Consider the following 15,930-nt stretch of genomic DNA (forward strand, 5'->3'; position numbering starts at 1 on the left):
ATGTGGCGCCACTCTTATCTCCTTGATAGTGTGTGTGTGTATCTGCATGTGAGCAGAGACTCTGGCCTTGGCTGTGTTGCACTGAGTACGATCTGTACTGTTTAATCATGATTCAGCTGTTCAAAAGTGTAATGGAGTAATGGAGTCATCATGTATTAAAACATGACAAATTGTACACATGAACATACATTTGACGATATCATGATGAACATAATAATTGCCATAACACTGAAAAAAGTGAATCTTTTAATTCTTCATTCACATGAAAATAACAACAACTTAAAGTCATACACTCAGCAACTCACATTTTTCTGAAACTCAATACAGAAAGTGCTTTTCCAACAAAAAATAAGAGAGAGAAATTGGAAAATTAACAAATAAATATGGGGTTTTATAATGTTATCTTTTAGTTAAAAAATTCTAATCATAATAATGATGATGTAAATGATCTTGATTAGAACATGAACTGAAAATACAAGGGTCCGTCTTTGTCCCACACTAGGGGAGAGATGACACGAAATGATAAAAACTAGAGAAATAAATCTATTCAGGAGCCACTAAATACTGTTTTATTCCACTTATTTATAAAATCTGATTCTTTAAAATATGTGTTGTCACTCACCCTGACTCAGGAAAAGAGCAAAGCCTTTTTTGTTCATATTTTAATGGTGAGAGCCATTTGATGTTATGCACTGGTTGAAAGGAGAATGTGTTTTTTTCCGCTTGTCGTGTTGACGCGCTGCCGTCCGGTCACACCTGGGATAAAGGACGAGGGTTACGGGGAACAGCTACCTTTGACGAACGAGTGCGTGCCTTCACTGCCTTGCTTTTTTGAAACTCGGAGGAGTCACTTCCGTTAGTTATTCTCTGCCGCCGCTCTCTTTGTTTTGGTCGGATGATGCATCGGCGCGCATATTTTGCGTCAACGTATTTTTTGAGTCGACATCGTCAACGTCATCGACGTCACCTCACATAAATGCAGTTAAAGTCGAAGAGCTGAAGAAGGTTCAAAATCCTGCATGAAGTGTGCAACACACTTCAAATTGATGCAAAGTGGACCATCTTGCTGAGCAGGCAGAAGGAAAATGTGGCTCATTTATGGCCCAACTTGTCACCAAGTCCAACACCTTGCACAAAGAAATGCTCAAATAGGTGATTGACAATGAAAAGCTGATTGAAAGCAAATCACACAATCGCAGGCACATGTCCTAAATTTTGATCATGTTGTAATAAGTTCTTGTTTTCTGCCAGTTGGCCTTGAGTAACTGTTGTTACTTGTTGTGACCTGAGGGGAATGTCGTCAAACCTGCCTTTAGTTTTATTTATTGTTTCGAGTTTTATTCCTTCTCAGCTTACCTCACTTCTGGTAAATTGCAAACTACAACTGTTAAAGATGTGTTACTAACAACATCTTAAAGTGGCAATGAGGTCTTAATTTTTATTAAAAAGGTCTTAGAAAGGTATTGAAATTAACTTCAGGATTCCTGCATATACACTGATAATGTAATTAAAGCTTGAGGACCATCTTACACACTCTGCCCTCAGAGTCGGAGAGCTCAGAAGAACGCAGACCTTCGTTTCCTAAAGGATGAGGAGACCTCTGAGATCAATGTCAGAGAGATGCAAGCAGCTCATGCTGAATCCATCCAGGAGTTGCAGAAGACCAGGGAGTTGCTGGTTGTGGAGAGTCAGATCAGTCAAGGATACAAGGTGAGGGAGCTGCTGGTTACTACTGCTTCTATCTGTTCCCCTCACTGAGGCAGTGCGACCCCAGTGGACAGATGAGAAGCAGCAGCTGATCTCAGTGTGTTTCTGTGGTTCTCAGACGTTCTCTAACGGCTAAAAATTTAAAGTAATATTAATGATAATAATACTCTCGGTTTGTGAGTGCTTAATATATATATAAGAACTGTTCCACATCACTATCATGTTGCATTATTGTTTAATGTGAGTAACAATTATTAATGAGGGTGCTGTGTGTGTGTGTGTGTGTAAGGCGGAGCTGGAAGGATTGTTTCATCAGATGAAATCCATCAAAGCTCAGAGTGAAGAGAAGCTGGAGAAACAACGTCATCTGCTGGAGAGCAGAGAAGCCAAAATCAGATCTCTGCAGGGTGAGTAATCCATCACTAATTAATACCACACCAACACACACAGCAGTCAGAATCAGATGATTCTTTATTAATTACTTACATTCTAACATGATACATTTAATAATTGCTTACTCAAGTAATTATTTGCTCACTTCATTACTCACATACTTAATTACTTTAATACTTAAAGCAACACCAAGTAACTTTTGGCCACTAGGGGCGCTTGATGTGAAAAGTTATAGGTCTAGCACCCCTAGTGGCCACAAGCGCAACAGCACTGTCGCAAAAATGTTTGAATTTGGATTTGTTTTTTTGATTCCTAAATGCCCGCACTAGTTTGTTTCCGTGGCTTGCTCTGTTTGTTTACGCAGGGTTTGCATAAGGTGTGCATTCAGGACGCAATTGTAGCGACTGCAGTCTGTGTGTGTGTGTGTGCCTGCGGCGCTGCTGACCATAGGCTAACAGGGGAGAGAGAGAGAGCAGTTTAAATGATCAACTTAGGGAGTTACTAAAGGATGAGTTCACTCAGAATGTAGCCTTATTCCAGAAGTTAACAGCTTTAATTTTGCCCCACTAAATGAGGAAATGTGTGACAGTCCTCTGCTGCTGCCGTCTCTATTTTATATTTTTATTGATATGTGCATGTCATACAACTATTACAATATATACAATTCACACATTTACTTGTTTATTTAAAAAATATGCATTATTTATGGTCAAATTTACATATGTACATAAAAAAAAATATTTGGGGTACTTTTACTTTAATCAACAGATTTAAGGATTCAAAAATGTCCAAAGTTTCCACTGCTCTTTTGTCTTATACTCCATGTAAAGAGGTCTTGTATTAGTCCATTTTCTTTTTAAAGTGGTGCATTTTTGTGACTTCAGACTTCAATTACATTTATCTATATAACATCTTCTCTAAAATATAAACAGATTTACAATATAACTCTTTTTTATAGTTTCTGTTTCCACTGTATCCAGAATAATGATAAACTTTCTCAACAAGAACTGTTGATTAATTTGTCACATGACTGTTCCAGGGCTTGAATTTGTTTAATTTTGTTTCACATTTACCTAGACTTGTTTGTATTCTTATTTTAGCAAGTTTCAGTTTTACAGTTACAGTTGAGGACCTTTGTAATTGAATACCCTAGTTACAGTACAGCAACCAAATTAAACTGTATCAAATAATTGAATTAATAAAAATGGCCCCTATAAAGGCTTTTTCAAATGTAAAAATTCTCTTATGAAATTTGTGGCCTGTTGACCTGCACAACTCAAAGAATCGGAATCGAGAATCATTTAGAACAGGAATCGAAATTGAGAATCAGAATCGTTAAAATCCAAACGATGCCCAACACTAAGTGCAGACGGCTGCAGCAGAGGGCTGTACTACACTTCCTCAATTATCAGGGCAAAATTAAAGCGGTAACTTCTTGAATAAGTCTACATTCTGAGTGAACTCATCTTTTAGTAACTCCATAAATTGATCATTTAAACCGTAAAGGCAGAGCTGTCTATGATGGTTTATATGATGGATTAATAAAGGAATTCTGATTCTGATGAGTGCTGTAAACACACACACTGTTCCCTGGTCAGTAGGGTGATAAAGTGAAGGAGTGACCAAAAAGCACCAAAAATAGTAGCACAAGCCTTAGCTCCATGATTATATCACAGCCTGTGGTCACGTGACTGCCGTGAAGTGAAATGTTCTCCAGGTCACATGACCTTGCCAACGATGGTCCGTCTTCTTATTTCAAGAGGGCACCCCTCCTCGGAGCATTGATCCTGTCAAGCTTTGTCTATTGGCCTGAAGAGTCATTTAGAATAACTCATATGCGTCAACTATTTAGGTCACAAGGTCTGCGGTGTGGTTTTAAGCACATAAATGATGAGTTGCATGAATACTTTCCTAATTACCTCTACTTATTTACTTGGGTACATTGATAATTAGTTACTTGAACCAGAGTTGGGGCCAGACAGTATTTAAAGTAGGGGGAATTAGGAGAACTACGGGGGGCATGAGAACGCTCCGCAGTGAGTAGCAGCCCTCACCCCCTTGGTGTGCACATAACTATGCGTTTCAGCTTTTACTGTGTGCACAGTGTGCTGGGGTGAAATAAAGAAGGTAAATGTTGGTGGATAAAAAGGAAGATGACCCTTTATAAAAAATATATATATTTATTACAAAATGTTTAGAGACTAGTTGTTGCAGCTCATTGAAAATCAAAAATTGTCTTGCATTGAGAGAAAGAAAAGGAAACAGAAAAATATACCCTTAATGTTTCTGAGTCCAAAATGGTGCAGTGTCCCAAGAATTGTCTTGCGTTGTCGCCCGAGGTTCATTTACGCCCCCCTGGAAGTGTTGCTTCCTTCTGTGTTCTCTTGTTCTGTGTTCATAATCACATATTTTATAGCTCACAGAGAAAGAGGATGAGGAGGAAAATGAGTGAGGAGGGGAGGAGTGAGGGCGAGGATTTGCTATCTTGTGTGTGTGTGTCTGTGTTTGTCTGTGTGTCTGTCTTATCAATTTTAGCTATGCCTGTGTAACCTTGAGATGCGGTTCCATCTAGCCTGTGCGTATGCGTTATCTGCTCTGTGACCCTAACTTCATGACTCAGGCAGGCAGGGAGTGTTGCAGTTGATATGGAACATTGACGCGCAAGCACACAGACAATCACATGCGAATATATGATATATTAATTTTGCCTCAACACATGGATATGGTCGAATGTACCTCATACGCACAGATCTGAATGTAGGAACGGTTGATAAATGAGGTCCATGTTGACTTACTGACACAGAGACTTTGTTGTTCTCCTCTAGCTCAACTCAAAGACATGATGTATGGCTCTAAATGCTCTGCCCTTGGACCTGACGGCGGTGCTGCTGACAGAGATTGTGATGGGTCTGTGCAGTTGGAGCGTGGAGAGAACTTGCTAGAGCTGCAGCTGGAAAGCGCGTCTCTGTCTCCATCCATCCTACAGGTGTTGGGTGAGGATGAGCCCTCCACCTTCTGCACCTATGCCTTCTACCTGTTCGGGCTGCACTCCACGCCCATGGTGGTGGGCACGAATCCTTTGTATGACTTCACGTCGCGGTACGTGGTGCGTGTGGATGAGCAGCTGCTGCAGTACTTGAGGGCGGAGCAGCTGACGGTAGAGCTACACCACAATCAGGGACTGACCTGGAAGACAATCGCTCAAGCCAGCATTCCTCTGGTAGCACTGACGGAGCAGGACGCACCGTTGAGGGGCAGCACACCATTGGTTGGTGAGTAGAGGAATACACTGTGACTATCAGCCCGATAAAGATAATTAGTATTCTCCTATTGGCCTGGTGACTCATTTATCCTGTATACCTTGTAATTAAACACCAAAACAGCTGTTTTTCTGCTGAAAACAAATAGATTTGGGAACAAATTAGTTGTCTTGGTTCTTGTCCAACTCTTGACAGTATTTAAATTTGTTATATTTTGTGGACTGAGTGATTGCCCTATATGGTTAGAAACCCAGCAACTACAATTGAATTTTGCTATTGGCTGAGAATGGAGGCCGATGATGTTTTGGACGCATCTTTTGTCACTAACCATCACCGCCTATAAAAACTAGCACCTATTGACTAACTGATGGTGCTGCTGTTAGAGAATAACTGGGTGTGTCTTAACTGCTCCAGCCGCCTCCCCCACAAGTCTTCTGTAAGCTGTGGGTGGTGTGTGGGAGTCCAGTTTCAATGGGTCTTTGTTCTCTTGTCAGGTGTAGGTGAGGACTGTGGCTTCATAGGCTCGTTGAATTACTGCCTAAGGATGAAGATTCCCATTCATGACATCATCACAGAGAGCTTAGGCTCCACCTCCAGCCAACATTCCCAGGTTAGTCTACTATTGTGTTAGTTTTAACCATTTCAGGCCTGGTGGGTTAAATGTATGAGATCACACATCGGTACACGTGAGTGTGTTTTTACACCTGTAAGTACAATACAGTAGGCCTAAGTCACAATTAAACAGCACAAACAGTAATATATTAGACTTGTAGTGTTTTGATGAATAGTTTCATAAACTTTGCACTAATTGCTAAATTCATGTCCACTCAGAGAGTGCATTCTGGTTCACCTCTGAGCACCACAGGAGAACTTACCATGTCTCACCATTACCAACCCACTGCTCCACCATCAACATGAAGAGTTTTCTGATCCGATGCTAATTTATGTGTGTTTGTTTACTGTTCCTCCTCATCTGTGTGTGCTTACAGCTCATCCTAGTCAATGTTGAGAGCTGCTCAGGTCTTGAGTTGGTTTCCTCACGACCCATCATTCCTTACGTCGTTTATAAGTTCTTCACCTTCCCCGACTATTCCACCACCACCTCCAAGGAATCTAGCTTCATCCTCTTCCAAGACACGCAGTCCTACCCAGTCCACATGGATTCAGACCTGCGGTTATACCTGGAATCTGAACTGCTGCAGTTCTACGTGTTTGACTACAATGGGGAGAGGATGAATCAGTACATAGGAAAAGCCCAAGTGTCTTTGCAGCCGCTGCTCCAGAACCTCAGCATGGAAGGTGAGCTTCTGATGAGGATCTGATGAGGTTCTGATTGGTTTTGTTGAGAGACTGATGGTTCTGTTCTCCAGGTTTGTTCCCGCTCCTCAATGCTTCTGGTGAAGGTGTCGGTCACATTCAGGTCACCATTAGATGGAATCAGAATTTCAATACTCCTGACAAGAACACAGAGGAGGTTCTCAACCACATCCAGGAGAACCAACAGAGCCAGGAAAAGCAACAGAAGCAGGAGAACCGACAAATCAAGGAGAACCTTCTTATCAATGTTTCGTCTTCCAAAACTGACGATTCTACAATGGTGAGAACATACGAATGTGGTAGTCACATGTTTAAAGACTATTACTATTTTATTGTTGTCATCATAAACACATCACAAACACATCAGAAAATGATTTGATGAATGTACATTACAACTATTGTGCTTAATGAGTTGTGTGTGTGCGTGTGTTTGCGTCTGTGTGTTAGGCTGTTATGATGGAGAAGAAAGGAGGAGGAGCTAAAAAAGTCTCATTTGTGGAAGCAGCAGAGAAAGAGGTATTTTGTCCTGGTTATATCAGTCAGTAACTTTGGTGTGTGTAAAGTAATGGATGTTGGAAGTTTATCAATCACCAGTCACTGATTGGCTCTGTTTGTCCTCAGGCTACTGATGAAGAGGAGCATGAAGAAGAGGATGAAGAAGTGTCTTGTGTGTCTACAGGTGAACTGTTAACAGACACCCCCCAGTTCACTGAGGAACATGGTATGTGTCTGTGTCTGTGTCTGTCTGTGTGTGTGGCTGTCTGTCCTCTAACTGACCTCTCTCTCTGTCTATAGATGATGGCTCGGAAGTTTCAATTCAATCTGACAGTGATGACTGCATTGTTCACTCGTCCTCAGTGAGGAAGGTCAGTACACGCACTGACGCTCACTGACACTATGGCTGCATCCCTCCTATCTGCTTTCCTATCCACTTTTCCATTACCCTGTGGATGACATCACGGGGTTAAGGAAAGGTGTTAGGAGAGGAGATAGGGAAAGGCATCTGTTATTGACATCTGCCGTGGTGAAAAAACTACAAATTTCCAAGAGGGTCCAGCTGCAGAAACTCCACGCTCAGCTCCGGAAATCAGTAAATGAAGAAAAAAATACAAAATAAAACCGATTGCATAGCCATGTTGGCTCGGCATTTCCGGAAGGTTTCTCTGTTTTTTAATACCTTTGTTAACTGGATTTTTCAGCAGTGTTACATTGAAAAAACAAAGTATAATGCATCTCATCAACAACATATAAATTGATCAGCATTTCCGTGAATGATTTCGATCGTTTGGATTTCCTCTAGAGACCCAATCGTTTTATTGGTACTGCAGTCCTATCACAACTTGTTTTTTTTTTTTCTTTTACCTTAAAACGGGGATAAATGTAGGATAAAAAAGTCATTTAAGTTCATATTTAATGGTTATTTAATATTATTCCCGAGATTCCAAACTTCCTTTAAATCTCTGGTCACGGACTTCACTTTCTCCTTCGTCTTCACGACTGTGGGTCATTAGCCGACCATATCACAAACATTCTGCTTCTTCAGGCAGAGGAATGTAACATTTTTGTGAGCGGATGGGTCCACAACACGGCTCGACTTTGATTATTGTTTGTTCTGCGCAACACTGAGTGTTTCTTCTTATATTATTCTATATGCAAAAAAAGATGCTAGCAGCTACATTGTAAACACACACACACGGCTGAATACTAAACTCAGCCGTTTAGGGAGAGTTGCGACTTGGGTGTTGCAAAATGTTTATTTTTTGTGGTACTTCCGTGTCTCTCTTAACAACCACACACACACAGTATTTATAATAAAAAAAAATACTAAATGAGTAAAATAAAACAAAAAACTAAACAATATTTATACAAAAAGTACACAAAATGAAAGCATAAAAACATACAAAAAGGCTCCAGAAACACTCTTAATTACTCCATAAAACATACATTACGGAAAAATACACCAAACAACAAACATATGAAAATGACTCAAAATACACAAAACTAAATATTTATACAAAAAATACACAAGACAACAGAAATGCAAAAAACTACACTAAAAAAGACTCCAGAATCACACTACTTAAGGCAACAAAAAACAATAATACATAAAATGCACAAATGACTAAAAACTAAACAATATTTACCGTATACAGGAAGTACACAAAACGACAACAGAAATGCACAAAAATATAGAAAAAGGCACAGTGACTCCAAAAAACATATATTACAGAAATGTACTCCAAATGACAACAAAAATCATGAAAATGAATCAATGTACACAAAATTAAATATTTATACAAAAAATACACTAAAATGACAACAGAAATGCACAAAACTACACCAAAAAAACACAAAATGACTCCAGAATCACACTACAATGGCAACAAAAAACAATAAATATACAAAAAATGCACAAAAAGACAACAGAAAGATACAAAAATACACATAATGACTCCAAAAAATCATACATTACAGAAAAATACACCAAACAAAAAAAACATAAAAATGAGTTAAAAAAAAACCCCCACACATTCATCATGCGCATGACTTATAGAATTAAACCAGGGAAATTGCACACTATTTTACTTTGCACCTGCAAATATACCCCTTTATAATGCTACAGAGTATGTTGTTATTATTATGTACATAATTGACAACTCTACTTAAGCGCCCACTATATGGTAAATGGTAAATGGACTTGATTTTATATAGCGCTTTATCACCACACTGAAGCAGTCTCAAAGTGTTTTACATATCAGCTCATTCACCCAATCACTCTCACATTCACACACCAGTGGGACAGGTCTGCCATGCAAGGCGCTAGTTTTGTATGAATACATACTTCCGACGGGCACTGTACTAGTTTAAGTAAAAGCACCGCTTATAGCTCAGATCTAGTGAAATTAGACCTCAAGGAATATAGTTATTTCAATATATATTATAAATCGAAGAGTTACGAATGTAACTATGGTTCTATGAATCCCGAATGACCGCCAGAGGCGGTGCTTTAAGCACTGAATATTCCCATAACCCACTTCAGCGCTGCTCGTGCCAAGGGCTCAAACGGTGGAAGGCGCAGTGCCTCCAGCACCAGGGGAAGATCCCATGCTGGAGTCCTTGTTTTTCTCGGAGGATGCAACCTCCAAGCTCCTCTCAAAAAAAGGGACACCAGCTGGTGGCTACCAATCGTGCCATTGTCGACCATTACATGTCTGCAAGATATTGCTGCGACATAGACTCTCAGCGTTGAATGAGAAAGCCCCTGTTTAGAAGGGACTGGAGAAAGTCCAGAATAGCTGGCACAGGGCAGTGCACAGGGTCCACCTCCCGCCTTGTACACCAGTTGGAAAACAGTTTCCATCTGTTCTCATACTGGAGGCGAGTAGACGGCGCTCTTGCATTCATTATAGTATATCTAACTGGGTCGGCACAGACGCTCAGGAGCGTCTCGGGGCCCCCAGTGGCCAAACGCACAGTTGAAGGAGTTGCGGATTGGGGTGCCAAATCCGCCCGGCCAGTTGGGACAGGAGATCCCTCCTGTCGGGAAGGCGCCACAGTGCGCCGTGACAGAGGCTGTGCAGCAGCGGGAACCAGCTCCTCGGGGCCGGGGGGGCAGACGAGCAGAGCTCCGAAAATCCCGGACTGGTCTCCGTGCGGGACGCTGGGCATCACGACGACCAGTGAACTGAGTTGTCGACGACATGTGGCTGCGAAAAACCGCAGGGGGGCCCCTCAGCCTGCCGGCCGGGGGTCTATCAGGAGGAGGCATCCGGCTAAGCCCGGCAAGCTGCTGCCTGGTCTGTCTTGCCTGGATGGTCCGTTCCAGCGCTTCCTGGGCTGCTGGACCAAATATCTCCCCTGGTTCGACCGGGAGGCTGCGCAGCATTCTCCTGGCTGCCTCCGTTAAGTTTGACTGAGACAGCCAAACCTGGCGACGAGCTTGGACTAAGATGGACATTATTCGCCCAAGCTCTCTGGACATGAGCCCAAAAGCCTCCAATGAGGCATCACAAAAGGTGACCGCATCGGCATGTACACCGCCCTCCTGCAGTGAGGCTGAGAGGGCCAACATGAGGTGTGATAGGGAGTTTCCCATGCGACCAGCACGTGCTCCAGCATCATAAGCCCTCGTGAGAAGGTCATCGGTTATTCGACACTGGGGTCGAGGACACCTAGCATCCCTTCGAAGTGCTTCATCTGGGGGCACAATAAGAGAAGCGATGGCAGGCTCGATGGGCGGAGTGCGATCCAGGCTGGCCCCCGCTGCATCATGCATGGCTGCCAGGGTCCGCCCATCTGCAGAGAGACGGGAGCAAGCCTTACTGTCCCTCCAACAGGACTGTAACTCCCTCAGATAATCCTCCGAATGAGGAATAGCGAAAGCTGTGGGGGCAGGCCTGCGCCTGAAGAAGTCGCTTGCAGATGCTGCCTCTGCCTGCTGTGGGACAACTGTGTGCAGCCGCTGTAGAGCCAGGCGCATGACAGCACGCATGGAGTTGTCTTCCACCTCGCCCCCCGAACTGTGATCTGAGGAGTGGGAGCCCTGCTCAGACACCTGGGATCTCCCCATAATCACAGAAATGGCTAGCCGAAGCAGCCAAAGAGAGTGTATCCTCCTCGGACAGCAGCGTTGGCATTTGGGGAGAGAGTGCCGCATCAGCCACCAGGGGAATAACCGTCTGGCTGTCGGCCAGCAGGGATCTCATCTGAGCCAATTCAGCAGACAGCTGCTCAACTTTAGATGATAACCCACTATGGTCAGACTTCGTTCTCTTCCTGGAGGGGGCAGCTGCCGCAGCCTCTGCCCGGATCTTGGAGCGTGTCTGACGGGTCGGAGGTGGCTGGCCTGGGGGGAGGTCGACTACGGCTACTGAGCCTTCCACCCCTGGCAACCCTGGCCGCCCAAGGCAAGCAGCTGCAGTTCATGCAGGGATTGCCTGAGAGCGCCTCCCCCAGGTGCTCAGGGCCAAGGCATGTGGGGCATAGATAGATAGATAGATAGATAGATAGATAGATACTTTATTCATCTCCAAGAGAAATTCACAGTTCTAGCAGCTTACAGGTATGGGAACACAGGGGCATGCAGGGAAAGTACAATGTAGAAATTTAAAAATTTAAAATAGGTCGTGGCCATCCTCTGGCTGTAAAGAAACCCCACAATATGTGCAGATATGTGAGCCATCCATCGTAGCTTGACTGAGAAGTCACTGATTTCAACACAGGTATTCAACAAAGGAAGGGGGCGCGCACGCCGCCTGTCTGGTATCACCCTGCACTCCTCTGCTTAGCCTGAGCGCGGACGCCGTAGGTTGGCCGAGTATAGGGACCGTATACTGGGGAAGGGAGCGCGCACGCTGCCTGCACAGTAGAGGCCCAATATACTAAACAAAAAACAACCACTGTACTGTGGTCCTCACCCAGACTGGGCTCTTTATCAGAAGATGACACTTGCTTAGCCGGTGATGCTAATGTAAACAAATCCACGCTGGGCTCCGGGCGTGCGCACACAACCCACCAGCAAACAAATAAAGTCGGCTAACTTAAATTTCGGGAGTAGGCTGCTCAAATGCAGCCTTCAACGACCATCTCTTTCATTTTTATAAAGACAACCGTTGATCTGCCGAATAAGCGGCTGCTTACCTTGTCAGCGTGTGTCGTCGGGACTAAACACAAACCATATGCTGGGGGGAGGGGGCGCTAACGCGGCCTGTGCCAACAGAGGTTGCTAATGGGTGAAGCTACCCAAGCTACCCAAACACTCACCATCGCAGCTCCTGGAGGGCGAATGCACGCTGCTCCGACCTACCACGGTCACGGAGCTACTAGCGACGGCAGCTGTATGCACAGTATTCCAGTAACTGCGCGCGAGAAGAAAAAAAGGAAAGTACCCTGGAGTGTTACCGGAAGATATAAACTTCCTCTGAGTCATCCAGGGGTCACGGGTGACATTGTTGGTATACATACTCGCACTGCGCATGCGCGAAGGGGAATATTCAGTGCTTAAAGCACCGCCTCTGGCGGTCAGCAGGGATGAAATAGAACTAATATTAACGACATCAGTAGAATATACAAAAATGTACATTTTGTTACAGTTGTAAATAGGCATACTGTTATTTTCCTTGCCGCCATGATGAATTCATGTTGGGTGTGGGATACATATGTATGTGTATATACGTATATATGCATATGTGTGTATCCATAAAATGAAGAGTCCGTCCTTAAGACTGCTCCACTGTAAAGTGTCTTGAGATACCATTGGTTATGATTTGGCGCTATACAAATAAAGATTGATTGATTGATTGATTGATTTACCTATTAAGTAAACAATGCCAGATACAAATACATTTATATTTGAACCACTAAAACTTACCTTGGTGAGCACAAACAGTGAATGTTACAAAAAACCTTCTACGATTTTGTTCCAAAGAAGTATAAAACCAGTATTGTTTAAGTTATAAGCAAGTCATATGGATGATAATTTGCTAACTAAAGACACAAATAATTGGTTAACAAAAGGCAATATTTAGTAATGTCAAAAAAAATGAAGTTTTGTAAGATCAACACAAAACATTATTAAACAAATACAATGGGCTGTAAACACGATGTAACATAAGGAAGACATCTGTTTTGTGTCTTTATTTAATTTAATTTTATTTCAACTTTATTTATTAAAAGCCATCTAAAAGAAAAAGTCACATCATAGTGCTCATAACAAAATATAAAATTAAGAAAAAACAACAATTCCACATAAACAAGCATCAGCTACAGTAGAGAACAAACTCCCCTTTAAAATAGAAGCTTTTATTGTCATTGTACATATGTACAACATTAAGGTCTCTCCAAAAATGACATAAAACACACACTTGAATAAAATACTGAAAAGGAAAGACGTATGAATATATAATACTAAAAAAACTACTCAGCAAACTATATACATTACCATACACACAATATAAAAATATAAAGTGACCAGTTAGGAGATAAATAAATATGGCTCAGTGTATTGCACTTTGATGTGCATTATTGCACATGTAGTTTGAGTCATGGGAGGAAAAAGGTTATTTTTTGTTCAGGGTTCTCATGGCCCAGGGATACAAACTGTCATTCTGGAGGTGGAGCTTTGATTGATCTGTATCTCCTTCTGAAGAGAGCAGAGTGGGAGGGGTCAGAGAAGATGGGTCTGGTGGTGGCCCAGGAGAGCTCCTCCTGGATGTGAACACCCAGGAGCCTGAAGGATGATACTTTCTTCACCAGGTCATCATTGATGATGACCTGGTGGTGACCACCATGAGACAAACCATGCCATCCTTTTTTTAATGGACACACAAATGCAACAATAAATCAAATTACAGATTTTTATATTTCCCAGGGTAAACTGTGAAACCATTACTATAAATACGCACTCGATTATGACTGTTCTTACAATCTAATGGTATCAAAATTAACCCTTGCTACTAAATTCAATGTCATGACAAATAATAGAAAGCTTTTTCATTTCATCTATTTGAAAAAAACTAAGCCACGTTAGCTTGGCCTTTTAAATATAAAAAATGTTTTCGTGCTAGTGTAATTATTGTATTTTACGTCAACAGATCATCTGAAGAAACTAATAATAAATAGATAGATACAGTATAGATAGTTTTATTGATCCACTGTCATGGCTGCTCACATCAGATAAAGTACAGTAAAAAAGACAAAATTAGGCAACGCACAGAAAACCCCCCCAAAAAAAACAGAAAACTTGTGCAATAAAATAATAGAAGCTATATATAAAATGAAATATAATTAGAAAAATATAAATATAAAAAATAATATAAAGGTATAAAGGATACAGATTATATACATGTTTACCGGTCGGGCAAGGAGATATATTTACATATTTATTACAATGCCCCAGACTGTTTTATTGTACAGTCATACAGCGATGGGGATCAATGACCTAAGGTCACTACAGCCACAGTGTAGGACTGAGTAATAGTCAGTCTGAACACTGCAAGTGTCAAGAATTAATAATGTTATTGATTTATTTACGTAAAAAACTCTTAACCTACCTTGTGTTCTCAATAATGCAGCGGATCCGACGATAGAACAAGAGTAGCTGCTTCTTCTTCTTTGGTTGTTAACAGCATTTGTCACCCAAAATGTTCATTACTGCCACTTTTAGGAGAAGAGCTGCTGTGCAGGAGCCCATATATGGAGGGTTAGCTTCCAGAGCTGAGCATGGAGGAGCTGAGTGTGGAGGAGCTGCAGCTGGACCCCTCTCCAAATTTCTGAAAATGAACTACTAAAAGCACATTTATAACACTTTCCGTGGATGTAATCTAAAAAATCACAAGGTTTGAATGTAAATCAAAGGAAAAGAGGCTACCAGGCTTCAAAGGAACAAAAGTGAAACTAAATGAACGTCACATTGGTTGCTCACACTCACCTTCCACTCAGAAATATGAATTATGTGGACTAAAACAATGTGGCTAAAAATGTTTCTGATCCCTTTTTCTTGAACAACAGAGTGTCTGTTTTATCTGTTACAATCTGATAATATGGCTGCATATCTTAAAATATGAGATTTAGATCATTTAAATTTGTTCAAGGCATATTGCATTGGTAACTTAGATGATCTCCGTCCTTTGTCAGTCATCGTGAGTTTCCGTGAGCGCTCGGGTGTGCGTGTCCCTTTAAATGTTGTCGCCGCAAGAAATTGGGTGGGTCAGCATTATCTCGTCTTTTTTGGTAAAGGATGCATCATTGTTTCCTAGGCCTAAGGAAGTTATAAAGGAAGCATTGAGCCTCTTCCTGAGCTTAAAAAGAACTTGAACACTTTTTAACATGACCACCACTTAAAATCTTTCGGGGGTGAAGGAACAGTGTATAGGAAAGAGGATGGGAGGGACTACTCAGACGCAGCCTAGGGCTGAAACGATTCCTCAAGTTATTCAAGTAATTCCATTACTAAAATGCGTTGTGGGAAAATTCTCTGACTTGATGCTTCGTTAAAGCCACTTCTGCTTTTGATGACGTCACGTCCTTGCACAGCACGTAATGTAAAATAAAGACTGAGACCGAAGGCAACAAGCCACAGGGAGAGCAAAGAAAACAACGTAAACTGTCGAAAGTGTGGAACCATTATAAACTAAATCAAAACACAGTACAATGCGTGTACTGCAAGACAGTTAGGTTTCCATAACAGCACTTCTTCAGTGCTACACCACCCAAGTCGAAAGCATCCTCTGTATGCATCGAGCCTGACGAACGG

At 42.0% G+C, this 15,930-nt stretch overlaps 1 protein-coding gene across 9 annotated transcripts in view; it reads left to right on the forward strand.

Moving 5' to 3' along the window:
* Window positions 1-15,930, forward strand: part of LOC114465112 (protein fantom-like) — an 80,425-nt gene that overhangs the window by 58,403 nt on the left and 6,092 nt on the right. For 6 of the 9 annotated variants that reach the window (XR_003674280.1, XM_028449904.1, XM_028449905.1 and 3 more), the window contains exons 14-22: window positions 1,546-1,710; window positions 1,997-2,114; window positions 4,926-5,372; window positions 5,855-5,970; window positions 6,350-6,659; window positions 6,731-6,957; window positions 7,125-7,193; window positions 7,299-7,398; window positions 7,473-7,543. Coding sequence is in view for 8 of the 9 variants with exons in the window: in XM_028449904.1 (XP_028305705.1) it covers window positions 1,546-1,710; window positions 1,997-2,114; window positions 4,926-5,372; window positions 5,855-5,970; window positions 6,350-6,659; window positions 6,731-6,957; window positions 7,125-7,193; window positions 7,299-7,398; window positions 7,473-7,543 (1,623 nt within the window). In the remaining variant the exon portion in view is untranslated. The remainder of the gene's footprint in view (window positions 1-1,545; window positions 1,711-1,996; window positions 2,115-4,925; window positions 5,373-5,854; window positions 5,971-6,349; window positions 6,660-6,730; window positions 6,958-7,124; window positions 7,194-7,298; window positions 7,399-7,472; window positions 7,544-15,930) is intronic. The other 3 variants (XM_028449903.1, XM_028449909.1, XM_028449910.1) reach the window with 3 other exon arrangements.

Source organism: Gouania willdenowi, chromosome 6, assembly GCF_900634775.1.
Source record: "Gouania willdenowi chromosome 6, fGouWil2.1, whole genome shotgun sequence".
NCBI lineage: Eukaryota > Metazoa > Chordata > Actinopteri > Blenniiformes > Gobiesocidae > Gouania > Gouania willdenowi.